General features: G+C 55.1%; 1 protein-coding gene across 1 annotated transcript in view; it reads left to right on the forward strand.

Moving 5' to 3' along the window:
* Positions 1 to 25,766, forward strand: part of LOC311160121 (ankyrin repeat and fibronectin type-III domain-containing protein 1-like) — a gene marked incomplete at its 5' end in the record, with an annotated part of 255,498 nt that overhangs the window by 77,737 nt on the left and 151,995 nt on the right. The window contains 2 exons of the mRNA XM_084216603.1: positions 7,332 to 7,525; positions 13,541 to 13,758. Coding sequence (XP_084072729.1) covers positions 7,332 to 7,525; positions 13,541 to 13,758 — 412 coding nt within the window. The remainder of the gene's footprint in view (positions 1 to 7,331; positions 7,526 to 13,540; positions 13,759 to 25,766) is intronic.

Raw genomic sequence — 25,766 nt, forward strand, 5'->3', positions numbered from 1 at the left:
ACTGGAAATAGTGCCAGTGACTCATGGGTTTGCTCACAGCTGATAAGGTTTGCAGAGCAAACTGGTGATTTGAGCAGGTAAGGATGCCCTGCAAAGGCTCTGCTCTGCCAAAATCCTCAGGCTTTGGTTTCCAAGGCTACTCTGTGTGTTACCAGTTGACTTCTTCCTCTCACACTCCTTCCCTAGGCTTCACCACTGCTGTGTGATCCCCGTAAACTGCATTCTCTGCCCTCCATGGGGTCCTGCCACTGCTTTGGGTGTTGGGCTGCACTGAAGCACGTCTCAGGGGCTGCTGCCTCGTGCTTCTGTCCAGAAAGAGCTTCTGATGCACAGCAGCCTCCTGTGCTTCCCCTCTCCTCCTGCTGTTGCCTTCTCCTGCAGGGTCCCTTTGCAGAAACCAGCTGCAGGTAGATGTTGGCTTGTCTCTGCTGCTGTCAGGGTGGGGATGGAGAGGATCCTTGCTCAGATCTCTGCTCAGCCCCGTGGCTCAGAGCAGAGCTCACACCCACTGAGCACTGTGCACTCCTGCGGGGTCAGAGGCACAGCTGGGCTTTGGGGCTGGCCTGGCCTGGCTGAGCCAGCCTGGTGGGGTGTCCCAGGAGTGAGTTCTGTGTCTGCCCTGGGCAGGGACACAGAGTGGGGTGAGGCACCGTGGCAGGACAGGGTGAATCCTGTGCTGTGGAGCTGAGCACTGTGGGGGAACCTCACAGAATCCCAGAAGGGTTTGGGTTGGAAGGACCCTTAAAGCCCATCTCATTCCTCCCCCTGCCATGGCAGGGACACCTTCCACTGTCCCAGGCTGCTCCCAGCCCTGCCCAGCCTGGCCTTGGGCACTGCCAGGGACCCAGGGCCAGCCACAGCTGCTCTGGGCACCCTGTGCCAGGGCCTCAACAGCCCTCAGCCAAGAATTTCTTCCCAGTATCCCATCTATCCCTGCCCCCTGTACCTGTCACACCCAGCTGCATCTCCAGGAGCTGTTTCAGGAATGGGTGTGGGTGTTCTGTTTCCATTTTGCAGCCATTGTTTGTGTTGCTGTGGGACTCAGGCTGTGCAGGAGGTGCACCCCCCTCCCCACACCCCACCTGCTCTGAGAGGGAGTTTGGTGGGTAATGGCTCCTCCTGGCTTGTAACATCTCTCATTTTCCTGAATCCAGCTGGAGCCCTTGCTGAGTTTTTAAGGTCAGGTTGCTAAGTTACACCTCCTTGGAGAAGTGGGCTGGGAAGTGAGTGAGCAGCCATAGGCTAGGAAGATCTGGGAGACCTGTCCCTGTGCAATAACTGGGCTCTCCTGGCCCCTATCCCTGCCACCCTCTCAGCCTGTACCACATTTAGCTGTTCTTCCCCCAACCTTCTGCTTTATCAACTTCCTTTGCTCAGTAGATTTAGTGAATTAATTAAATGAAGGGGTGGAGGAGCCCCTCCAGTTAGCTGTGGGATGCCGTGTGGTGCTGCAGGCGAGCCCTTTGTCTACTCTGTCTGTTTTTGGTTTGAGTTTTGGGGCTGTGAGCTCTTTGTTGTCCCCCTTGGATCTTGGAAGTGGCCTCACATGTCCCTCCCAGGGCATATGGCTGTCACCAAGTCACAGCTCTGGGGCAGGTGGGCAAGGTCTGGAGCAGCTGCTGCCCTGCTGCTCTGCCCCTTTCCCTCCTTAGTTTCCCCCCCAGGTTAACCTCCTCTCCTTGCTGTGTTCCAGCAGCAGCCTGCCTCTAGGAAGGGTTTAGCAGGGTGGGTGCTCAGGTTTGTGTCACAGCTGCTGGGACTGCCTGCTGTGGCACAGCAAAGCTTCCCTGGTCCCAGGAGTGGGACATCTCTGCAGGGTCAGCATCCTCAGGCATTCCCAGGACATGTGCAGGAGGTTTCCTTGCTTTGTTCCTGGGCAGATCATACAAATCAGCGAGGCTTACTGGGGTCCTTCTTGGATTGTGAGAGCAGTGGGTTTAGGGTTGTTTTCCCCTCCTGCTGCTCTCTCTGGTGCTGCTGGGCTTCTGCTGGGGCTGCTGTGGTGACTCCCCCATCCTGCCCTGAGAAGCTGCAGACTCCACGCTCTCTGCATTGGGCTGGAAGTGCTCTCCAGAGAGCAACTTCTCCCACACAGAGACGAGCTGGGAGGGGAGGCTGGAGGTGTGTGCAGTTTGTTCCCAGTTTGCAGGAGGGCTGCAGGAGCTGGCTTCTAATTTGCAGTAAACTTTTCTTTCTCCCTCCCTTCCCTTTATCTGAGCCCTTCCCCTCTCTTTCCTGGGTTGAAGAAGGACATCACCATGGGGAAGGTGCTGGACACGGCACAGCTTTGGAGATGAGTTCTGCTGGTTTTCTTTGCTGCTGGGTGTGTGGGGCTGTGGCCAGGCTGGGGATGTTGGAGCAGCTTTGTCCCCTGCCTGGCACAGTCATTCCTGCTCCACGGTGGTCCCTGGGGCTGGGGGCAGGGACCTGGCCCTGAATTGTTCCCACATTTCCCCACAGGCTGTGGACTGGCAGTGACAGAGCTGTCACTGGGCTCCTGCCTGAGCTCTCACACCCAGCCAGGAGGATTTTTCCACCCCTGTCATGACTCGATTATGTGCTCTCCTTCCTACCCAAATGCCGAACGGCAGCTAAATATAGGCTGTAAAGTGTTGATTGTGGCTTTTCTAATTGAGCTTTACACTCCATCAGGGATTTTTACTAATGGGATGTGGCATCCTTGATAGCACCCAGCTGGGACGCCTGCTTGGGAAGCAGACGGAGATGCAATGTGACTTCCTGGTGCTGTCAGGTCCTGGCTGGCAGTGGCTGCTGAGAGCTCTGGAGCTGTGCACCAGCTCTGGCTGTGGGAGAGTTCATTTGCTCCCTAGAGCTGGTGCAGGGCTGTGTTTTGGATTCAGGATGAGAACAGTGCTGATAACACGCTGCTGGTTTGGTTGTTGCTGGGAAATGCTCTCCCTAAGTCAAGGACTTTTCCATTTCCCATGCTCTGCCCACCAGGAGGTTCCAAGGACTGGGAGGGATATTCCAGACCGTGGAATGTCATGCCCAGTATGGAATGTGGGGGTTGGCTGGGAGAGGCCCATTGCTGCTGAGGAATAGGCTGGGCTTTTTGGGTGATGAGAGGCTGTGTTGGGCACCACTTGTCTATCTGGGATTGTATTCCTCTCTTTCTTTTTCTTATCTCCATTTTCATTACAAAAATAAAAACAACAATAATAATGATAATATTAACAACCACCACTAACAACTGTATTTTAATTGTTACATCAAGTCATGGCTTTTACCTTTTCCCAGTTCTCCTCCCCACCCCACTGGGGGTTGGGATGAACGAGGGGCTGTGTGGTACTTACGTCCCAGCTGTGGTTCAACAATGACAAGTGGAATAGTAAATCCATGGAGCTGAATTGTGCTTGGGAATTTGAGCTCAGATTTCAGTGGTAAACAGGTTTCTAGTAGCTTTGCTTTTTCTGACAATATAAATCGCTGCCTGAAGATACATAGCTTGAAAATTGCTTCTCTAACAGAGTGATTTCTTTGGGTTTTTTTCACCCATGTGACTCTTGTGAGTGGCCCTGTGAGCACAAAGGGAACAGGAGCACTAAAATGCTAATGGGGTTCTGCAGGTGATGGAGCTGTACACAGGTATCCTGGGATTTACATGCACAGAAAAAGGAATGTTTTGAACTCATTTATGCAGCACAGTGATGTATTAAGCTCTGTCCCTGTTGCCTTGTGCCAGTGAAATATGTTACAATGAGATGTACAAATGTTCTGCTGGAATGGAAACTGCTTGGGAAGCTAATTCTGGCTTTGTATCTCTTGGCACATCTTGTTTCCATGCTGATCCCACTGAAGCGTGGGGCCTGGGTGGGCAGGATGGTGCTGAGTGCCTGGCACAGCTGAGGCATTGCTGCCTGGGCAGTGCTGCCCCAGCCCCAGAGAGCAGCAGGGCAGCAGCACCTGGGAGTTGAGAGAGAATGTGATGGATTTATAGCAATGAACTGCTGACCTAATGTCAGAACGTGCTGCCCTGCCCTGCTCTGTGCCATGTGGGGCTGGCAGGGGGGCCTGGGCTTGCCCTCTGCCCTGGCCCCTGTGCCCAGGGCTTGGTGTGACCGTCCCTGGGAGGTGTCTGCACAGCTGTGGCACCGCTCTGGCCCTGTGCCTGCCCTCCTGAGTGACACCACTGGGAGCTGCTGCTGTGTCTGGAACAGGAGAGCAGAGCTGTGGTGACAAACATCTCTGTGCAGGCCAGCACTGAGGGTCAGCAGTTTTGGCATGATAGACTCTGCCTGTGTGACCCGGGCGCTGGAGTGTGAAATAGGATAAAATTTAGTGGTGGAACGTGCAGGGAGGCAGAGGGGTTGCCCTGCTGTCTGCATCAGGAGCTCAGGTCTGCATGATCTCCTGGCTGGATCCCCTCTGCTCTGGAGCCAGGCTGGCAGAGCTGGGGGTGCTCACCTGGAGAGGAGAAGGCTCCAGGGAACCTCAGAGCCCCTGCCAGGGCCTAAAGGGGCTCCAGGAGAGCTGGAGAGGGACTGGGGACAAGGGATGGAGGGACAGGACACAGGGAATGGCTCCCACTGCCAGAGGGCAGGGCTGGATGGGATATTGGGAATTAGGAATTGTTCCCTGGCAGGGGGGGCAGGCCCTGGCACAGGGTGCCCAGAGCAGCTGTGGCTGCCCCTGGATCCCTGGCAGTGCCCAAGGCCAGGCTGGACAGGGCTTGGAGCAGCCTGGGACAGTGGGAGCTGTCTTGGACATGGCAGGGGGGGAATGGGATGAGCTGTAATGTTCCTTCCGACCTAAACCATCCTGGGATTCTGTGATGCTCCAGAATAGGTGGAAAAAGCTGAGTCCAAGAGAGAGGGAGAGCAGTGAGAGGTGTGGAAACATCCGTGGGGAAATAAAGGCTAATTTTGTGAGAGGAGACTGAAAGAATTTGTGTTAATCAGCCTTGAAAAAGGCAGGCAGAAAGGGGCTGGGACTTCATTATAATGTAAATTAATCATGGGAGCAAACACCGTAGAGGGGGGATAATTATTTAAGCTAAAGGTTAATATTGGCACAAGAACAGATGAGCATAAGCAGTGAAGAATTGAGTTTTAGATGGAAATTTGAATGATCTGTACCATTCATTATGAGATTTGCCCATGGCAGGGCTTTGGAATATGATCTCTAAGGTCCTTTCTGACCCAAAGCATTCTGTGGTTTTGTGGTTCTGGACCAGCCTTGGGGTGTACTTGGGGAGCTCGTCTGGGCTCAGCTGTGGGTTCTGTGAAAGCAGGGGACAAGGGACCGCCTTGGGGTAACCCTCAGCCCAGGACACCCCACAGCAGTGCTGGGCTTTGCTCCTTTTTATTGCATTTCTGGGTTCCTTGGAGCGCCGCCAGGGCTGGTGTCATCCCCAGGAGGGCGCCCGAGGAGCATCCCGTGGCTCTGGGCGGGAGCGGGAGGAAGGGCCGTGCTCCCCTGGGCTGCCTTTGGGACTGTGGCTGTGCATGGTCACGCCGGCACACGGGCTGTGTCCTGCTCACCCCGCAGATTGGGAGCCCCAGCATCAAGCTCAGTTGAGTTTTGACCTTGCAGAGACATTGAATTTATGTTTCTACGTGTTCCATGACACCCTGGGGACCTCTGCAGTCCCTGCTGTGCGAGTCTGGCTTTCTGGAGTCTGGACCTTCCCTAGTACCTGTCCAGTGACCTCTTTTTCTACCTCAAATCCCTTTCTGTGGATGATGTTTAATGGGGGTTTCCTGTCTCAAATGAAATTTTTATCCCTTCAGTCTTGAACTGTCTGGTTTCTTTATTTGGTTAATTCAGATTATCTGGGACTTTTGAGGTGGGTTGGGGTCTTGAATTCTTTTTGTGCTGGTTGTGCTTTGCAGCTCAAGATGCTAATCCTAATTACAGTACCTGGCCAGGGGAGAAGGCTTCGCTGGCACAGCAGCAGCTTTGCTAGCAGAGGGTGCAGTGTGGTGCTGAGCCAGGTGTGCCCAGGTGGGCAAGAGGCCAATGGTACCTGGCCTGTACCAGCCGTGGTGTGGCAGCAGGCCCAGGGCAGTGACCATTCCCTGTGCTGGGCACTGCTGAGGCACCTCCAGTGCTGGGGTCAGTTCTGAGATCCTCACAACAGGACTGACACCGAGGGGCTGGGGCATATCCAGGGAAGGAAACGGAGCTGGGAAGGGGCTGGAGCCCCAGGAGAGGCTGAGGGAGCTGGGAAGGGGCTCAGCCTGGAGAAAAGGAGGCTCAGGGGGGCCGTTGTGACTCTGCACAACTCCTGACAGGAGGGGACAGCCGGGAGGTGTCGGGCTCTGCTCCTAGGGAACAGGGACAGCACAAGGGGAAACGACCTCAAGCTGTGCTAGGGGAGGGTTAGATTGGATCTTGGGGAAAATTTCTTCATGGAACAGCTGCCCAGGGCAATGGTGGAATCACTATTCCCAGCAGTGTTGAAAAGAACTGTGGATGTGGCACTTAGGGACATGGTTTAGTGCTGAAGTAAGGGTTGGACTTGCTGATCCTAGAGGGCTTTTGCAACCTGAACAATTCCATGATTCCATGAAGGGCATAGCTATGCTCAGCCAGGGGCTGTGTGTGTGCCACAGAGGGGTCCTGGCCTGAGGGACCCCTCCCAGTTCCTGAAAGCCCTATGTCCTGTCCCAGCTGCTGAATGCCCCTGTCCTGTGTCCTGTCCCAGCTGCTGAATGCCCCTGTCCTGTGTCCTGTCCCAGCTGCTGATTGCCCCTGTCCTGTGTCCTGTCCCAGCTGCTGAATGCCCCTGTCCTGTGTCCTGTGCCCTGTGTCCTGTCCCAGCTGCTGATTGCCCCTGTCCTTGTCCTGTGTCCTGTGCCCTGTCCCAGCTGCTGAATGCCCCTGTCCTGTGCCCTGTGTCCTGTGTCCTGTCCCAGCTGCTGAATGCCCCTGTCCTGTGCCCTGTGTCCTGTCCCAGCTGCTGAATGCCCCTGTCCTGTGTCCTGTGTCCTGTCCCAGCTGCTGAATGCCCCTGTCCTGTGTCCTGTGTCCTGTCCCAGCTGCTGAACGCCCCTGTCCTGTGTCCTGTGTCCTGTGTCCTGTCCCAGCGGCTGAACGCCCCTTGTCCTGTGTCCTGTGCCCTGTCCCAGCTGCTGAATGCCCCTGTCCTGTGCCCTGTGTCCTGTCCCAGCTGCTGAATGCCCCTGTCCTGTGCCCTGTGTCCTGTCCCAGCTGCTGAATGCCCCTGTCCTGTGCCCTGTGTCCTGTGCCCTGTCCCAGCTGCTGAAGGCCCCTGTCCTGTGCCATGTCCCAGCTGCTGAACGCCCCTGTCCTGTGTCCTGTGCCCTGTCCCAGCCGCTGAAGGCCCCTGTCCCGTTGTGTCTCTGCAGGTCTCTGGACAGAAAGCTGCAGCGGCCGCTCCTGGGCAAGTCGCGGACGCTGCCCAGCATCCCGCAGTCGCCGGTGCTGAGCCGGCTGCCCCTGCTCGAGCCCGCCGCCTACAGGGACGAGATGCCGGAGCAGAAGCCCTACAAGAAGCACTCGGCCTCCGAGCACCAGAAAGGCTGCACGGTCCCTTCTGCCGGTGAGTGCACCCACCCCTCTGTGCCTACAGGATCCCAGCAAAGCTTTCCCGCTGCTCCAGGGGTACAAATCTGACCCAGCCCACCTGGAGTTTATTCTGCTCTGAAAACAGCAATTCTTGGTGAACTTTTGGGGGTTTTTGCCACCCCTGGTTGAGTCTTTCATGGAGCTTGATACTTAAACCTGCCCATCCTTCATATTATGCTGGTGAAAAAGAAGAGTAGGTTGTTGGAAGTCACTCGAGGTGGAGGGGTGATGCTCAGAGCCTTCTGCCTGAGGGTGCTGGGGTGAGATACCACCCTGGGGCCTCCTTGTCCAATGCCCAGGCCCAGGTGCCTCTTTCCTGTGTCACTGCAGGGCACTTGTAGCTGGTCTCCACCCGGAGTGGTGGCAGGTACATCATTGCTCTTCCCACAGCCCTGGCCTTGGAGATTTGCAAATGCTCTCAGCCTAGCACTGTGTTTTGGTCTTTGGGTCGGCCCTAAGGATTTTTATAATGTTCTTCTACTCTCATGCTGATCCTGATGAAATACTAATATTGCTGGGCCAGCTGCTCTGAGCAAGTTTATTGGCAAAGCCGCTGATGGCCAAAGTGTTTCAGCGCTTTTGGTGCCAGCAGAATCACGCTGGGACTATAAAAGTGATGGGAAGGGGGATTATTAACACTGAAACAAAGATAAAGCCTGGAAGCCGGGGCTGACAGTCCAGTGCTGAATAAAACCCTTATAAAACATCTCCCTTCAAACAGCACCCTTGGATTTTTTTATTTTTATGGGTTTTTTTAAATTATCCCTCTCACAGTCAGATCCCTGTGTTGCTCAGCAGAGCAGCTGTCCAAACCCTGGATTAATTTTGATGCTTTGCATGCTGCATTTCATTTCCTGATGCTACTAATTCTCCCAAAAGTTGTGCACAGAGCAGATCTTTGCACATCGCTGAGCCTGTCCTGCCACTCTTTTGGTGACAGAGCTCCTGGGTGTCCTGCAGCACCTGAGCCACTGCTTCCATGTGCGGGACCTGTGGGATTTCCTTCAGCCCATCAAACTGTTAGAGTGGGTCTTGGAAGAGGAGGAAAGGTGTGGGAAAGCTGTGTAGCCTCCAGCAGGAAGGACATGGCATCCAGAGCTGCCTTGCACACCTGCAGGTCCCCATTTGCTCTGTTGGTGCTTCCAGGGAGCTGTGCTGGAGCTGAAGGGCGGGAGTGGGAGGCTGGTGCAAGACCGTGGGGTGATGTGGCCGTGTAGGTCAGCCCCACTGCAAACACCTCACCTTCTGCTGCAGCCTCCTGCTGTCCCGGGAGTGCAGACAGGCTCGTGCTCTGTGGAACTGCAAACCCCGTGCACACCCTCCCTGCACAGCCGGAGTCACGGAAACTCCGAGTGCACCTAAGAAGTGTCTGAGATCTCACTTTGCTCATGGCTGGAAGGGGCCGGGGTGCCAAGAGGAGAAGGAGTAGGAAAGCCCTTGGAGACTGGAGGGCTCCCCCCGCAGCCAGAGCTGTGGATGAATGAGTGTGTTGTTTTCAGTCCAGATTCTCCCACTTTGTTTTCCTGGTTCAGTTAGGAACTGCTAATTATTTACTTATGAAGGCTGTCAGGATGATGTCCCGGGGGAGAAAGAGAAGAGATGGCACTGCTGGCAGGGTAGGACATTTGGACAGCATGAAGGGAATGGAGCAGCATGTGGTGCTCCAGGTTAATGAGCCCTGGGATGCTGACGAGGAATGCAGGATTCCTGTAAGGATTTATGAGCAAGAGCTGTGCTGCTGGGTATTAGGATGGAGAGAAGTTGAAACAGGTTGCCCAGAAAGCTGTGGCTGCCTGTGGATCCCTGGAAATGTCCAAGGTCGGGTTGGACAGGGCTTGGAGCAGCCTGGGACAGTGGAGGGGCTGTAACTTCCCATGGCAGGGGCTGGAAGGAGGTGGGCTTTAAGGTCCCTTCCAACCCAAACCATTTCATCATTCTTGGATAAGGCGCGTTCTCTAAAGAAGTGGTGAATTTGCTGTGAGCAGGTACTACCACTCCCCATTCAAGGTGGGGGGACACAGGATCAAAGCCAGCTCAGGAAGAGGCTCATGCACAGGGACATGGCAGGAGCAGGGCTGTCCTTGGGAGAGGTGATGAGCTCATCTTCAGGGAGACTTCATGGCTCTGGGGAGGAACTGCACTCTGCTCGCTGCTGTTTCGGGGGCCATGAGCAGAGGAATCACCAAGCAAGGTGGAAGACGTGATTATGTCTGGCATGGATGAGATGTGACATCCTCATCTGACCACTGGGAGGTGTTCCTCAGCCTTTTCCTGTGTGTCCCATGGTTCCAATGTGTCAGCACTGGAGGAGGGATGTGCCTTGACGGGAGGTCACAGGAGGATGTCTTCCTGTGGCACCACAGCTCCTCTGCAGGTCCTTGTGAGGACATCAAAGTGCCTGGTGGGGAGCTGGGACCCTGAAAATGGGCAGAAGAGCTGAGCCTGTGGCTGCTGAGCCTCCCAGAGCCCTTCTTTCCCTTCAAAACAACCTTCCACCTCATTCCATGAGCTCAGGAACTGGCTGGGCTGGTCAGCAGGTCTGGGTTTCCTGCTGGCCTGGTTTTGTTTTTTCCCCTGCAAGACACCCATAACAGTACTGTGGTCAGCTGGGACAGGCTGTGAGCTCTTCCTCTCCATCCTATATCCTTCAACTCCTTGCCTGGAGCAGCAGCTCCAGGATTAACCCCAAATCCTTATGGCTCCAAGCCCTAGAGAGGGGAAGACAAGCACAAATGGGGCTTGATTGAACAGGGGACAGTGCCTGCCTTGTCCAAGCCATTATCCCTTGGGTGTCACACTGCAGCCTGCCAAGAGGTCTCACACGTGCTGGTGGCACAGAGCAATGAGCTGCCTGTTGCTTCTTATCCCTTGCTCCCCTCTGAAGATTTAGGAGTGGGACTGAGGAAAAGACCTCCTTTGCTCTCTCACCTCTTCCTTCTACATCCTTTCTCAGCCTTTGACCACGGCAGCCATCAGCTGCAGCCTGCACAGAAACTCCCTGAATGGTTTACATGCCTGGTCCCTTGCAGTTCCCTCCTCTTGCACCTGGAAGGACCAGACCACTCTGGAGCACTTCTGTGCCTCCACTCTCCCTTGTCTGTCAGGCAACATGCAGAGCTCTTCAGGAGCTGGCTCCATGCCCTGCTGTGGACCTGGGAAGAAGTTAACTCATAGCATGGTTGGGGTGAGTTTATGGGGAATTGTGCCCATGGGAGGAAAATAAAGAAGCCACAAGGAAGCAGCTGGATTTGAGCTTAGACCAGGACCCTAGAATGAATTTTTCTTCTACTTGTAGAGGATGTACTGGAGAGTCACTGGGTCTCTGTCCTTGCTGTCCCCTCCATCCTTTGATGTTTGTCCTCACCAACACCTCGAATTCAGAAAGAAAAAAGAATTTGCAGGAATTGTGATTGTCAAGCCCAAGGAGATGGTCAGGAGATCTTCCAAAGGTGCTGATGTCGAGGGCACAGCTCTGAGTGGCAGAGGGGTGAGCAGCTCCAAGAAACAAGAACATAAGAATTATTGGCCTCCAGTCTGTGGGCTTGCTTCTGTTCCTGACATTTCCTCTCCTGGTTGGATGGGACCCTGAGCAACCTGATCTAGTGAGTGACATCACTCGCTGTGGCAGGGGTTGGAACGAGATGAGCTTTTATTTCCCTCCCAGCCCAAACCAGTCTTTGATTCTCTGACTTCTTGATCTTCCCCTTCTGACCGTTCTGAGCTTGATCATCGATTTACTTGTTTGGCAGCAATCAGGACAAGCTCCTTCAGCAGGTAGAAAAGCATTTTGGGGTAGACAAGGTCCTGTGCTGGCTCCCTGTGTGCAGGGAGGAAGGATGCAGTTTGGTGAGTTGCAGGCCAGGGAGCAGCTGCCTCTGGTCCAGCTCTTGCTGGAGAACGCAACTCCTGTAGATTAGAGACAAGACCAAAAGCTGCAAAATCCCTGGGGAACTGGGATCAGTGAGAGCAGATGTGGCACAGCTGCTCTGTAGGGTTTGAAACCCAACTCCTCGTCCTTGGGTGAGGTGCCCTGCACAGAGGCATGGGCACAGCAGGTGAATCCTTTCCCTCATTCAGCACATGTCCTTGACCCTGCCTTGCTCAGGGCAGCAGAGCAGGGGGGCTGTGTCTGGCTGAGCTGTGGGGCTGGGAGGGGACAGTCTCGAGGACACAGGATGGCACAGGCAGTGGCTGGGCCATCTCAGGTGAGCACGGGGCGGGTTCTCCTTTCAGGTGTGATTTCCCTGCGTGTCCCCTGCCTCTCTCAGTGCTCCTGCTGCGCTCCCAGAGCGATGCTGTCTCACAATGGCAGTCTGGATCTGCCTCCGATTGACGTGTTTGTGCATGGAATAATCACAGCTTTCAAACAGCAGTTCCTGTGTTGTGTGAGGTGACATTTGGAGAGGAGCAGCAGCAGCTTATTAAATTGAAACTAGGGGAGAAAAAATCTACACGATGCTCGGAGTGCTGTGCTCTGGGTTGCCTCTTTCATGGAATGGTTTGGGTTTGAGTTGGAAGGGACCTTCAAGATCATCTTGTTCCACGCCCTGTCCTGAGCAGAGACACCTCCCACTATCCCAGGCTGCTCCCAGCCCTGTCCAGCCTGGCTTTGGACACTTCCAGGGGTCCACGGGCAGCCACAGCTTCTCTGGGCACCCTGTGCCAGGGCCTGCCCACCCTCACAGGGAAGAATTCCTTCCCAATGTCCAATCTAATCCTGCCCTCTGGCAGTGTGTATAGGTGGCTCCTCTTCTGGTGGCTTGTAGTCCAGCCTGTGTGTCACCATATTCCATGTAAACCCCACAGCCGTGCTGGGTAAACTGGACTGCACTGCTGAATTGGGGCTTAGGGCCATTGTCTCTTTTAAACCCCAGAAGTGTTTTGCTCCTCAGCCCTGGTATAGCGGGATCATGGTCGTTCGTGCTCGAAGGTGCTGGGTTTTTCAGAAATGAGAGGCGAAGGATGTTGCCTTGGTAAGAGGCTGCAAGAGGGAGAGAGCCCCTGGAGGCAGTCCTGTGAGATGCCCTCCTGGCCTAATAATTGAGAAGGCTTCAAGACTGAGGCTTTTATTGATTGTTTGTCATGGCTTGAGCAATGATTTTGGCTGAGGGGAGGAGGCAGGGCAAGCTCCAGATGTAAAGAGGAGATTGGCAACAAAAAGCAGGCGACAATCTGAGCCGAAGGGAAAAGAGTGCAGCAGTGATATTCTGGAAACATCTCCTGTTGTTTTGTTGTTTTTTCCCTTTTGTTGCAATGAAATGTGGCCAGACCTTCCCTGGGATGAGCAGCCCTGCATGGTGCCAGCTGTGCTCTGTGACTGTCACCACTGTGACAGTGTTAGTGAGGTTTGTCCCTGGGGCTCCCAGCCCTGCACTGCTGCATCCTGTTGCTGCTGGCGACGGGCAGGTGGAGAAGGGAGGTCTGACTTCTGTCCTTCTTGGGGCTGTTGATTTGCTGCTGACTGTGCCATAAAAGGTTTTGGGATTTTTTTCTGTAGGAGAAGGTGGCAGTAAATTCTTTTGTAATTTTTAACACTTGTTGATGCCTCATTTTTCCCATTCACAAAGCAAGACTTGAAGGCCAGGTTGGACCGGGGTTGGAGCAACCTGATGAAGTGGAAGGTGTCCCTGTCCATGGCAGGGGGTTGGAACGAGATGTGCATTAATTTTCCTTCCAGCAAAAAGCATTCCAAGATTCTAACTGTATTTGGCTGATTCCTGCAAGGGGATGGTGGGGACTGTGCATACCTGGGTGGGCAGGTTGAGTGCAGGGGCTGTTGCCTGGGGCAGGGGGTACGTGGGGATTTGTGGGGGGAGCCTGCCATCTGAGTAACTTCCCAGTGTCTGTACCCCATGGGACTGGGTGGGATGGATGTGGGACAGCCAGAGGGGCTCCAGGGATACCCACTGGGCATCCCCAGAGCTGGCTCAAGGGGTAGAACGGGTCTGGGTCACGCTCTGATGGGGACATATCTCCTTCTCCTCGGCAGGGGAGGCCTGGCGGCTGGAGGATGACTGCTCGGAGCCCCCCAGGGCCCCCCAGCTGGGCACGGCCGTGGAGGACGCCCCGTTCAGCTACTTCCGCACGCGCTCCTTCTACATGAGGAAGAGCCTGTCTGTGGACAACCACCTGGGCTCCCTGAGCTACGCCGTGCACCCGGCCGAGAGCAAGGCCGAGCGCGTCAGGACCAAGCTGCGGCGGCAGTTCGTGAGTATCGGCCCCGCCGCCCGCGCTCGCACGCGCGCGGCTTCCCAAAAACACTGACATCTTGGAGAGCTATTTTTGTGCCCAACGTTAGTAAAACAACAGAAAGAGAGGCTGCTCCAGTGTGGTGGAGCAGATGGTGGTGACAGCTCGGCTTTGCCCAGCCTGTGACAGAGCCCCTCTCCCGGGGGTCCTGTCCCGCTGGCTCCCGAGGGGCTCAGGGTGCTGCTGCTCAGCTGGGTGATGGGGGACGAGGGCCTGGACTCTGGGCGCTGCTGTCCGAAGCATGGAGCAAGGCTGAAAGGAGGAAATGAGTTTTCCTGTCCTCAGCTTTGTGTCTGTAAGGAACTGCACCTTTCCGAAGGTTTGTCGGGGGCCAGCAGTGAGGGGCTGGGGCAACGAGGAGCCAGCACCGAGACCTTGGGGCAGCTCAGACCTTCCTGGCCCTGATGGCAGGACAGCAGGGATGCGTCAGGGCTGCAGCGCAGCTGTGGCAGCCTCTGATCAATGTTTAATGGGCTCTGCCTTCTTCTCTTTCCCAGAGACACCGAACCCCGGGGCTCGGGTGTCCTCCCCCCGCCTCGTTAGCGGCTCGGGGTTGTAATGAGGGCTCGGGTGCCGCGGGGATGAGAAGCACTCGGTGTTGATTGGCAATGGCTGAGAGAGCCAGTACAATGGGAATGGAGCAGGAATGGGCTGAGGCTGCACAGCTCACCTGCCCCAAGCTGTGCACAGACTTGCTCTGCCCCAGAAGAAGGGCTGGTCCCTCTGGGGTCACATGCACTGGAGGTTTCTCCTGGTGCACCTGGGCAGTGTGACAGCTGGGCACTGTGGGTCTGGGAGCTCATCAGACCTGCTTGTGCTGCACTGTTGGATGTAGCCACTGCTTTTGCCCCTGGGAGGGCAGCTCCGGTCTCAGAGCTTGCTGGGGACAGCAGTGAGGGCTGTGGGTGAGTCTGTGGGAGCTGCTCACAGTCCCAGCACTGCCAGCGAACCTCCTCTGTGGGAACTGCTGCCTCGGGCTCAGGAAGCGCTTGAAACCTCGGGGATGGCGATGAGCACAGTCAGGATGGGGCACCTGATGAACTGCTGAAAGGTGTTGGAGATGTTTAAGATGAGGCAGCCCTGCTGTGGGGTAAGGAATTGTCTGCTTTTTCTGTCTGCCTGGGTCTGTGGCTTCAAGCTGTACCCAGGAGGGACAGGAGGGCACTGACATGTTGGGGACCATTGTCTTTCAGGGATGTTTTCCCAGTATCTCTGTGGGACCTGTTCCCCTCAGCCTCTGTGCTGCAGTGGAGCTAGGCACAAAAGGTGGGGAAGCACTTGGGTTTTAAGCACAGTGTCCTGGTACCTGCAGAGAGCTGGGTTCTGCCCTTCCTGTGGGGCAGCCCCCATCCCACTCTGCTTGCTGCCATGCCAGCACCTCTCTGTGCTGTCTGTGGCCAGTTTGATTTGGCCTTTGACTTACTCAGGTTTTGAGGACCTTTAGCTTTCCTTGGTGTTCCCACAGAGCTGACTGCCTGTCAAGGAAGAGAGCAGGTTTTTTGTGGAATGTGTTTTTTTTTTTCCTTGCTTAATAATTTGTGGCTCATTCCAACGTAAAAGTTGTTGCTGTAGACTCAGCCATGGGCTCTGACCTTGTGAGACCTGCTGAGAAAGGCAGACTCATCCTACTTGGAAAGGGCTTCCAGAGGGCCCTTCAGCAGAGGCAGAAAGTGTGGAGGAAGGTGAACTGGCAGTGCTTGGCTGAGGCTTGGGCCGGGATAGGACTAGCATTCCCAACACAGCCCCAGAGCCAGGTTTGTAAGTTCAAAGCAGAAATCCTGCCAAGCTGGCGAGATTATTTCCAAGAACAGTTCTGGCCTCTGTGTGCTCCCATGGCTGGGTTAGTTGGTTTCCATCTCTGTCCTGGAGGTGTTGCAGCTTCCCCTGGGCTCGTGTTGTGCCCTGGCCCTGTGTGACCCCGGCTGTGCCCAGCCCTGGCTGGGAAGGAATCGCTGCCAGGTGGGATCTGCTCTCCTCATGCATGGCACAGCACGTACAGGAGGGAGCACAATTTGCCATATCACAGTGGCTCATCTTTTAGGAAGAAGCTGGATTCATTTTTCTGGGTTGTTGCACTTCCCCAGCCTGTAATGTTGATTTCTGGCTTTGCTCTTTCCGTGCTGACAATCTGAGCCACCTTTGCTGTGTGATGCAGCTGCTTGGCTGGGTTTTAAATTTCTCCAAAAATAGAATTTTGGGAATTGCTGAGAGAGGGGAGAGGCTCCTGAGGCTTTGGGTGGGACCCTCCCGTGGCAGGGTAGAGGGTGACAGGGCAGCCTGCTGCCCACATGCATCCAGTGCTGTTTACCCCCTCACATCCATGTGATTATGTGCTGCCTAACGAAGGCTTTGTGCTTGTCATGGGCACCTGAGCTTGTCCAAGAGAAAATTTGCTATGATTTATGTGAAAGTACTGGAATCTGGCTTCCCTGCCCCCCGGCTATGACATGCTAGATGCTGCCAGGGCTGCTGAAGCATCTTCAGTGCAGAGGGAGCACCTGCAAATCCAGCCTGGCCCCACAGTCCCAGCACAGCCGCTCCTCCTGTGCCTGCCTGAGGCCAGCACACCTGCCTTCCTCCCAGAGCACTGGGGAGGGTGGGATTTCTCCAGCCATGTCGCTAGTGGCATTTGTCTGCAGTCCCACTCTGCTGTGTGACGGATCTGCACGTACAGATTACTGGAATTTGCATAATTTGAATTTTAAATGAATTCCAATTTTTGCGATTGTCAGAACGAGTTTTCTTTCTAATAAGCCTTTCCTTTTAACTCCTCCAAGGCCTGTAGTGCTGTCAGCATTCCTGCCTTGGAGACACGGGAGCGGCTGATTGCTTTTGACATCTGTCTCTCACTCGGATCCCCTGCCTTGTCCCAGTCACTCCAGCTGTGACAGAGACAGCGACCATGGCCGGGCTGGACCGTGCTCTGAGACCTTGGCTATGTTGTTTGGGGTCGCTCGGTGATGGCCAAGGGACTGTTTTGGTTTTGTGCTCAGCTGGCTCCTGAGATGGGAAGCAGGAGCAGGGATGGGACCTTCTGCAGTGTCCCTTGCTGGGGGAGGAGAAGTGAGACGTGGCTGAGTTACAGACTGTGCTGATCTCCTTGCCTTCACTGAAAAACTGGTCATTAAAGGCAGAATTAACCCTGTTAAACTCAGCATTAACCTTATGGAGCGGTAAAAGAGGTCACCAGGGCTGAGTCACTCTCTGTGGTGGTTGCTGGGACAGTCAGTGCAGATTGCAGCAGGGCTCTGAGGGAATTGTGCTCTTCCCTTTTCCCCATGGGAATTTCAAGTTCTCTGTATCTGGGCCAGTCGTTCTGGCATTGCCCACTCATTGTGTGGTGTTATGGCACAGACCCCGCTGCCTCTGAAGAGGAGGAGCCAGCAGTGCCTGGGCTCCCCCATGCTGACCCAGCTTGGTTTGAGGTCTCTACCCTGACCCCTCTGCTGCTCTGAAATGATGTGCTGCTCTCTGAGCATTGTGGAGGAGTCGCCCAGTGTGTGCAGGGGAGATGGAGGAGAGCAGCCCTTGGCATTCCCTGGTGCTGCCCCAGCTGCCTGGACACTTCTGCTTGCTGCAGCTCCTGCAGGTTTCAAGTAGGTGACTCAAGGTTGTATTGCTTTCCTGCCTCTGCACTAATTAATTTTATTCTGCACTCTCATGCACTAATTTATTTTTTAATTATTAGTATTTGTGTATGGTATTTTTCCAGGCAGTGATTCTGATATGAAATGTCTGTGCCCTGCAGGAAACACTTAGACTCTGTTTGTCTTGGGAGTTCTACAGATGAGTTGAGCAGAGGAAATCCCTGCCTGACAAAGCAATGATGACAGAGACAAGGTGGATTGGGATAGCAGAGCCTGGGAAGGGAGGCAGTGAGGGGAGGAACTCACCGTGTGGCAGAGATCTGGTCACACCTGATGCTCACTGGAGTCACTGACAGCGCCTGCACTGGCACCAGCTGGCAGGTACCTGTCCAGGTTTTCCTGTTCCAATGAATAATGACCAACCCAGAAATGCCTCCTGTCCCTGCTGGTCACTGCAGTGATGTTGAGGAGTGCAGAAACTGCCTTACCCCAGAGCAGCACCAGTCCATGGGGTATGATTATCCTGGTCTGGGTTTTGGGTGCCACGTGAGCTGGAGGCGAGGTAGGACCTTGGTACAACCCATGTGTGCATTATACCAATGGTTTGGTCTCATTCCTGAGTGTGCAGGGACATCCCCAAGTCTGCTGGGTGCAGCCAGGAGACATCTCTGGGGTGATGCTTATGGTGACAGCAAGGTCATGTCACCCTGCCACGATGCCTTTGGTCCAGTGAAATCCCCTCTCTCTGTGCTGGTGGTGCTTCTCTCCTTGCTGTATTTTATTGTGTTCTGTTCTGACCCTGCTACCTGTGCACTCCCAACCCTGATTTCAGAAGGGATCAGCAAACTGACAGAAGGGTCCTGGCTGTGTCTGGATTTCAGTGTGATAAAAATAAATACAAATATAAAAATAGAATCATAAAATCCTAGGGTAGTTTGGTTTGGAAGGAACCCTAAAAACTATCTCATCCCAACCCCTGCCATGGGCAGGGACACTTTCCACTACCTCAGGCTGCTCCAAGCCCTGTCCAAGCCCTGGCCTTGGACACTTCCAGGGATGGAGGGGCAGCCACAGCTTCTCCGTGTTAAAAAGTGGCCATGTGAGAGCAGGTCAGCTGTGCTTGCTGAGGAGGTGGAGCAGAGCAATGAGAGTCATCCTGGAGCTCCACACAGACCGCCTCAGCTCCCAGAGCAGAGTGGCAGTGACTGCCTGAGGGAGGTAATTGCAAAGGCAGGTGATGTTTGAGCTCTGTGCATCACTCCCGTGCCCAGCCCCTCCTCCCCACATTGCTCACTTGCCGACTGTTGTTCACTGAGTGCTCGACAGAGAAACCCAAACCTGATAAATAGCGTGTTGCTGGAGCCAGGGAGCGACTCATTCCCTGGAGAGCAGTCCCTGGGAGCTGGGAAGAGGCGCCCTGTGAATCACCCCACTTTGCAGATTAGTGTGGGAGTGAACAGGCACAGCAAAGCTCGAAACCCAAACGTACCCGGCTCATTTCTCTGCTGAACGTGGTTTTATTTACAACAGCAGCTTGTGACGTCCCAGCTGGTGCTTTGTGGTGCCTGTAGGAAAGCAGGGCTAGCTCAGGAGGAGCACAGCGTGCTGTGGGACTGCTCTCAGCATTCCCACACAAAGGGAGATGTCTCCTCTGGGGGGAATTAGGGAGCAGAGGAGAGGTTTGTGGGGAATGCTGGGGGCCGTGCTGGTAGAGAGGGGGTTCTGGTGGGGTTGGGGACAGTGTGAGACATCCCTCTTTGTCAAAGCCAGGCTGAGACCCGGTGGCTGTGACAGTCAGAATGAGCTGGGGTGGGTGAGGCTTCTCCTGTTTGCTGTGAGAGAGGTGGGCCCAGTGCTGGGAAGGTTTAAGGCACAGGAATCTAAAATTAACATACAGAAGATGTGGGATCCTGAGCTTGAAACTGGAAGGGCTTTGTTGCTGAGGAGCAGATTTTGGGTTTGATTTCAGTGCTGTCTTTGCAGGGTAGGTGCTAGTGAGACTAATGTGTCATTTCCCAAGAAAATATGCAGCCTGGCTTTGGTCCTAACCTGGGCCTTTCTATCGAGTTTTCATCTTCTTTTTGTCAGGGTCAGGATTAAATGTGTCAGATGGTATTTCTTGTTGGGACTCAGATGTTTATCAGCTCTTATCTATGTTATAGTCTCACAAAACCTGAGTTCTGCAGCACTTCACTCTAACAAACTAAAAATGGAGCTCCATCTTTCTCTTTACAAGGCCTTTTAAGGCTAAACTGTCCAATTAAGAAATGACACCTAAATTATTTTTACTTTTTACCCAATAACCAACCACCCATGCCTGCAGCATGGACTTTTTATCCAATTACACAAAACCACCCAAAGCCATGGAGAAGAAGGTGAAGAAGAAGGAGCAGCCTCCACCCTAAAACCTTCATCTTGCTTTATATCTATTACTGTATTCTAAACCCCTAAACTCTGAGTTTCCCACCCTGTGATATCACACACTTCTATTCAAACTTCACACCCACAATCCCAGTTCTGGCATTCCATTCTGGAAGCTTCTCCATGGCCTCAGGTCAATGCAGTGTTCTCTTGGGGGGTCAGTGCCTGGCAGCACAGAAAGTCTGACATTCTCAGGGTTCCATCACCTTTCCAAATAGCTTATGCAAGCCCCCACAACATAACCTCTAGATTCAAAATACAACAGCCACAGTGAGAAACCACTACGCTCTCCCTACAATCCTGCAGTGTTTGCTCCCTCTGCTGGCTTTGCTCTGGGGAGGAGAGCCTGGATGCACCTGCCGAGGGCTGGCTGTGCTGTGGAGCATGGGGCACCCCACAGGCTGGCAGAGAGACAAGCAGCAGCTTCAGCCAGCCCCCAGGGCAACCTCCTGCACCCAGGTGTGGGCAATCCCAAGCACAGGCACAGATTGGGCAGGGAATGGATCGAGAGAAGTCCTGAGTAGGACTTAGAGATGTTGGTGGGTGAGGGTTGGACCTGCCCTGGCCATGAGCACCCAGAACCCCCCAAGCCTGGGCTGATCTCCCAGCGTGGGCAGCAGGAGAGGGGGGGATTCTGCCCCCTCAGGTGAGACCCCACCTGCAGAGCTGCTGGGGTGAGTATAGAGGAGGCCACAGAAATGCTCCCAGGGCTGGAGCCCCTCTGCTCTGGAGCCAGGCTGGCAGAGCTGGGGGTGCTCACCTGGAGAGGAGAAGGCTCCAGGGACACCTCAGAGCCCCTGGCAGGGCCTGAAGGGGCTCCAGGAGAGCTGGAGAGGGACTGGGGACAAGGCATGGAGGCACAGGACACAGGGAATGGCTCCCACTGCCAGAGGGCAGGGAGGGATGGGATATTGGGCAGGAATTGTTCCCTGTGAGGGTGGGCAGGCCCTGGCACAGGGTGCCCAGAGCAGCTGTGGCTGCCCCTGGATCCCTGGCAGTGCCCAAGGCCAGGCTGGGCAGGGCTGGGAGCAGCCTGGGACAGTGGGAATTGTCCCTGCTCATGGCAGGGGATGGGATGAATTTTAACAGGCCTTCCAATCCAATGCATTCTATGATTCTGTTTCCAGCCTCTGATGTGTTACCATTTATATTTCTGCACAAGGAACATCAAATGCTCAGCGAGCAGCAGGGCTGAGGAGGAGAGCAGAGTCGTTTGCCAACTTCCAATTTTACTCTGCTTCTACCAGCGAGACTCACCAAAAATGTGCACCATGTCCTTTGGTTTGTGAAGTTTGTGTGAAAAAAGAAAATAACCACAGTGATTTAAAATAAGTGAGACACTATTTTGTGAGCTGGAGTATTCCTCCTCCGTTCAGGACTGGAGCCTTACGTGAAACTCAGAAGATTTTTAGGCTGGAGCTGCAGGCCTGTCTGGGCATTTGGCAGTGCAGGGTGGGCTGGGGAGGCTTTGGGCTGCGGCCAGCAATGGTTCAGCTGTGTGGAAAATCAAATGCTTTTGGCTCCAACCTCCTGAGCATCAGGGCTTGTGCTGGCACAACCCAGATCAGTGGCTGGTTGGTGTGAGAGGAAGCTTCAGCTTCTCCACCTGCCTTTGGCTGGTTGTCCCCTCCCAGCAGCTGGCTGTGATGGTGACAGTGGCTACATGTCTGCTGCTCAGGCCCTTCCTGGCCTTGATGTCCAGCAAGAGAGGTCCTGGCTGCTGGGGCTCTTCCTGTTAATCCCAAAGTGCACACTCTGGTGGGTTTTGTCATCCTGATTTCCCTTTCTTCTGGGGTTTACCACAAGAATGGCTTTGTGATGGCAGGTCCCTGGGTCCAGCTGGGTCACTGCTCAGACCAGGTGTACTAAATCCCATCCTCCATGGGGCCTCTTAGTCCACCTGCAGTCCTTCCTCTTGTTTCCCTGGGAGATACCTTCCTCTGCTCTTCCTCTCGAGCCCCTTGCAGTTGTTTCCCAAATCTCAGAAACAAAATCTGGCTCTTGTGATGTGTCCTCTTACAGCTCAGAGCCACAGTCTGCAGCTCTTTGGGTGTCTGGCTGTGAGGGAGGCAGGTGCCCCAGGTTTGTGAGCATCCCCATGTGGGTGCCATCCCCACGTGCCTTTTCTGTGCAACTGGAGCGTGCCAGCAAAGCGAGTGCTTTGCCAGCCGGAGGTTTAAATCCTTCAGAGCGCTTTCCCTGCGAGCACATTCCTGCAGGGAGGTGCTTGTGCCTGAATAAGCCCTTTGGAACATGGCTGTGGCCTCACAGAGGCTCAGGTGGGTCCAGCTGCAGGGCTGGCAGCCCCTGAGTGCAGTGGCTGTGTGGAGGGGGCACTTGCTGTGTGCCGGGTGCCGTCGGCTGCGGAGCCTCACCAGTGCAGCCTGCCTGGGATGTGCTGGACAAATCACCAGGGGCCTGTGAGGCAGCTCTGCCGTGAGGAACCGGAGCTCTGAGCTGCTGGCAGTGCTGCAGCGTGGCTGCAGTAGCGGCTGAGCGCTGCCAGAGGTCTCTGCAGCACCGCGATGCTGCTGCTCGGCTGCTCCAGCCTTCCTCCCCTCCTGCTCCAGCCTTCCTCCCCTCCTGCTCCAGCCTTCCTCCCCTCCTGCTCCAGCCTTCCTCCCCTCCTGCTCCAGCCTTCCTCTCCTCGGCTCCTCCAGCCTTCCTCCCCTCCTGCTCCAGCCTTCCTCTCCTCGGCTCCTCCAGCCTTCCTCCCCTCCTGCTCCAGCCTTCCTCCCCTCCTGTTCCAGCCTTCCTCCCCTCCTGCTCCAGCCTTCCTCCCCTCCTGTTCCAGCCTTCCTCCCCTCCTGCTCCAGCCTTCCTCTCTTCCTCTGCCTGCAGAGCTGGACCTGTCCTGCTCTCGCTACAGAGCTCTGAGTTCTCGGCCTTTGCAGCAGGGCATTCCAGGTGGCTTCGAGTTGGGATGGACCTTAAAGCTCATCCCATCCCACCCCTGCCATGGCAGGGACACCTCCCACTGTCCCAGGCTGCTCCAAGCCCTGCCCAGCCTGGCCTTGGGCACTGCCAGGGATCCAGGGGCAGCCACAGCTGCTCTGGGCACCCTGTGCCAGGGCCTGCCCACCCTGCCAGGGAACAATTCCTAATTCCCAATATCCCATCCAGCCCTGCCCTCTGGCCGTGGGAGCCATTCCCTGTGTCCTGTCCCTCCATCTCTTGTCCAAAGCCCTTCTCCAGCTCTCTTGTACCTCACAATTCCCCTATCATTATGCCTGGGACTCTGGGAAGCTCCAAGAGCACTGGAGGGTCGGGGTGTCAGCACCCAGTGGTCACATCTGGCTGCCCATCGTCAGTGAGCATTGTCAGGGCTCCATGCTGCCCCTGCACATGGAGCCAAGGCTCAGCTCTTTGCTGCTGCCCACTCTGCAGGGTGACCTGTCAGTGGTGGGATGTGACACTGGTGCTCCTGGGGCGTGCTTGTCCTGCTGCAGGTCCCAGCACCTCCTGCAGGGTTTGCTGCTTGCTAGGTATTGCTGATCTCAGCTGGGGCAGGAGGGACTTTGGGGATGTTGTTACAGACCAGAACTCGATGTGAACACAGACACAGAGCTGTCCCTCCTCCCTGCAGCTCCTGTGGGGCTCCCAGTGACAGAGCTGATGTTCAGCAGTTCCCTGTCAGTGGGATGTGGCAGGACAGTGCCACCCTGCTCCGTGGGACACTGGCATGTACAGGGCAGACCTGACAGAGCCACTGGGGCTGCCATGTGTCTCCTTTCCCCCCCTGGCCCTTGGGAACCTGTGGGCACCCTGAGTTGGGGCACAGACTGGAGCTGGTTCAGCTCCTTGGGAAGGCTGACAGTGGAAGGTTTGGTGGGGACTGGGATGGAGAGAGCTCTGCCACCCCAGGGTCCCTGGCAGGCCCCCACAGCTCCTCTCCCTCTCCAAGAGGAGCCTGACACTTCCCCTGGAGCACAGCAGGGGTTGGGGAAGGAGCTGGCAGCGGTCTCAAATGGGACCTTGAGGCTGGAGATCAGGTGGAGCATTTCCTGTGGGAACAGGCTGGTGCCTGGGCTCGGGTGTCACCTCCCTTGGACTGCAGCAGCAGCAGCCTTGCTGCAGTTGGGAAGGATGGAAAAAGAAAGGCTCCTGAAACCTAAGAGCTGTTTTGCTATTTACTTTGGTTCTGGTTTTACTCCAAGAATAGAAACAAAGACGATGCATTTGCATCACCAGGAGCAATTTGAAGAGGGAGGAGGAAGTGATGGGACCTCACTAGTGACAGGAATGTGCTGGCAGGAGGAGGGCCCGGGTGACAGGGAGGCGGTTTGACCCGGGGGTTCCTATTAGCATTTTGTTCATCTCACTTGTGTTTTATTTTTTAATGGTGAGTTGGTGAGGTTCAGCAGCTGAGCCCTGTCTCTGTAAGGGAGCACTTGCAGAGCAGAGGGTGCCCAGGCTGCTGCACAGAGGAAGGTGCCTTTGGAGGTGCCCCACTTGCATAATCAGGTTTTGATCTCCTGGAAAGAAAGGGAGATTTATCTCTCTCTGCATTGACTATTTACATGTCACATGTAAATCTGGTTTTCCTCCTTCCTGCTGCTGCAGTCAGATCTCCAGTCTGAGCCAGCTCCACCAGAGCACTGAGAACAGCCACAGTGGGGTGGTGGGGGGGTTTCTGTGAGAGCCTCAGACCCTCACCCTGGGGGACAGAGGGCTGGGATGAGGAGGGATGGGATGGATGCTTTGTCTGTGAAGCTCTTGATGCTCATTCAAAGGCAAGGGGTGTGTTTGTTGCTGGCCTGCTGAACCTGTCCTTGCTGAAGCCTCTGGGCAGCCCAGGAGGACAGGGCCTGGCTGGCACCCAGGAGCACCTGGCAGGGGAACAGGAAGGCACAATGATATTTTTGCAGGGGAGGATTTCCCTGTTTCTTTGGCTGTTACAGAGGTGACTTTCCAAGGTAGAGAGGAGCTTTCCTGAGATGTCCAGCTGTCAGCATGACAATATTCAACTTCTGGATGTCCCTGCTCCCTGACAGAAGGAATGTCCAGCCCTGTGATAAGTTTCAGCACTTCTGGACACTCTGAGGAAAGCAGGATGAAACAGCTGACCTGGAATGACCCTACATGCTCCCAGTGCCTCTGTGGGGTGGTGAGGTCTTGGAAAGTCCCCAATTTCAGCTTGGGGATTGGGGTCTTGACACTCTTGTCCAGGCCCCTGTTACCCCCTGGGGAGACAGGGAGGAAGCTGATTGCTGGAGCAGATCAGGGATGGAGTTTTGTGTCAGGAAGCTCTAAGGGACACTGGTTCAGCCCCTGCTGCCTTCCCCTCTGGCAGTAACTGGTGCCCAGGGAGGAGGAGCACGCTGGGCTGTGGTGCCTGGGCTGGGAGGGAGCTCATACCCACTGTGGTTGGGCTTGTGCTGCTTCCCTCTGGGCAGGAGAGGTGGGTCATGCTCTTTCAATAATTTATCTCTGCATCTTTGTGGGTGGGTTCCTCTTTCAGGCTTGAAAGTCAGCAGCAAAGCCAGCCCATAGCTCTGCTGATCATGCAGGTTTTGTCCAGATGACCACTCACTGGTCCATGTGGCCACCAGGTAACTCTGGTGACATCTGTGACATTGGCTCTGCAGCAATGTCTTGTACAATGGGTGGTGGGATGGAGCACTGGCTGCCCCAGAAGTAGGGAAAACAGAGTCCTGTTGTCTGGTGCTGGCCTGGGAGTGGATTTGTTCTGACTGCAGCCCTTTGCTTGCTGTGAAAAGGCACCAGGTCCTTTGCCCTGGGACTGATCTTTGTGGTGCTCCAGAAGGAACACAGACAGCAGTTTCCTGGGAGCCTTTCTGTTGTTGAGCCCATGGGAAGGGTTTGGGCAGGAAGCAGGAGGTGTGCCTGGAGAGTTTCAGTGGGCTTCAGGTGAATCCAGCCTTTCACCCCGAGCTCTGGCTGGTCTGTGGTTCTGTGTGCTTTTACCAAGAGCCTCAGGGTGATGTTTATTTTGTT

Source organism: Fringilla coelebs, assembly GCF_963513975.1.
Source record: "Fringilla coelebs genome assembly, chromosome: 16".
Lineage (NCBI taxonomy): Eukaryota > Metazoa > Chordata > Aves > Passeriformes > Fringillidae > Fringilla > Fringilla coelebs.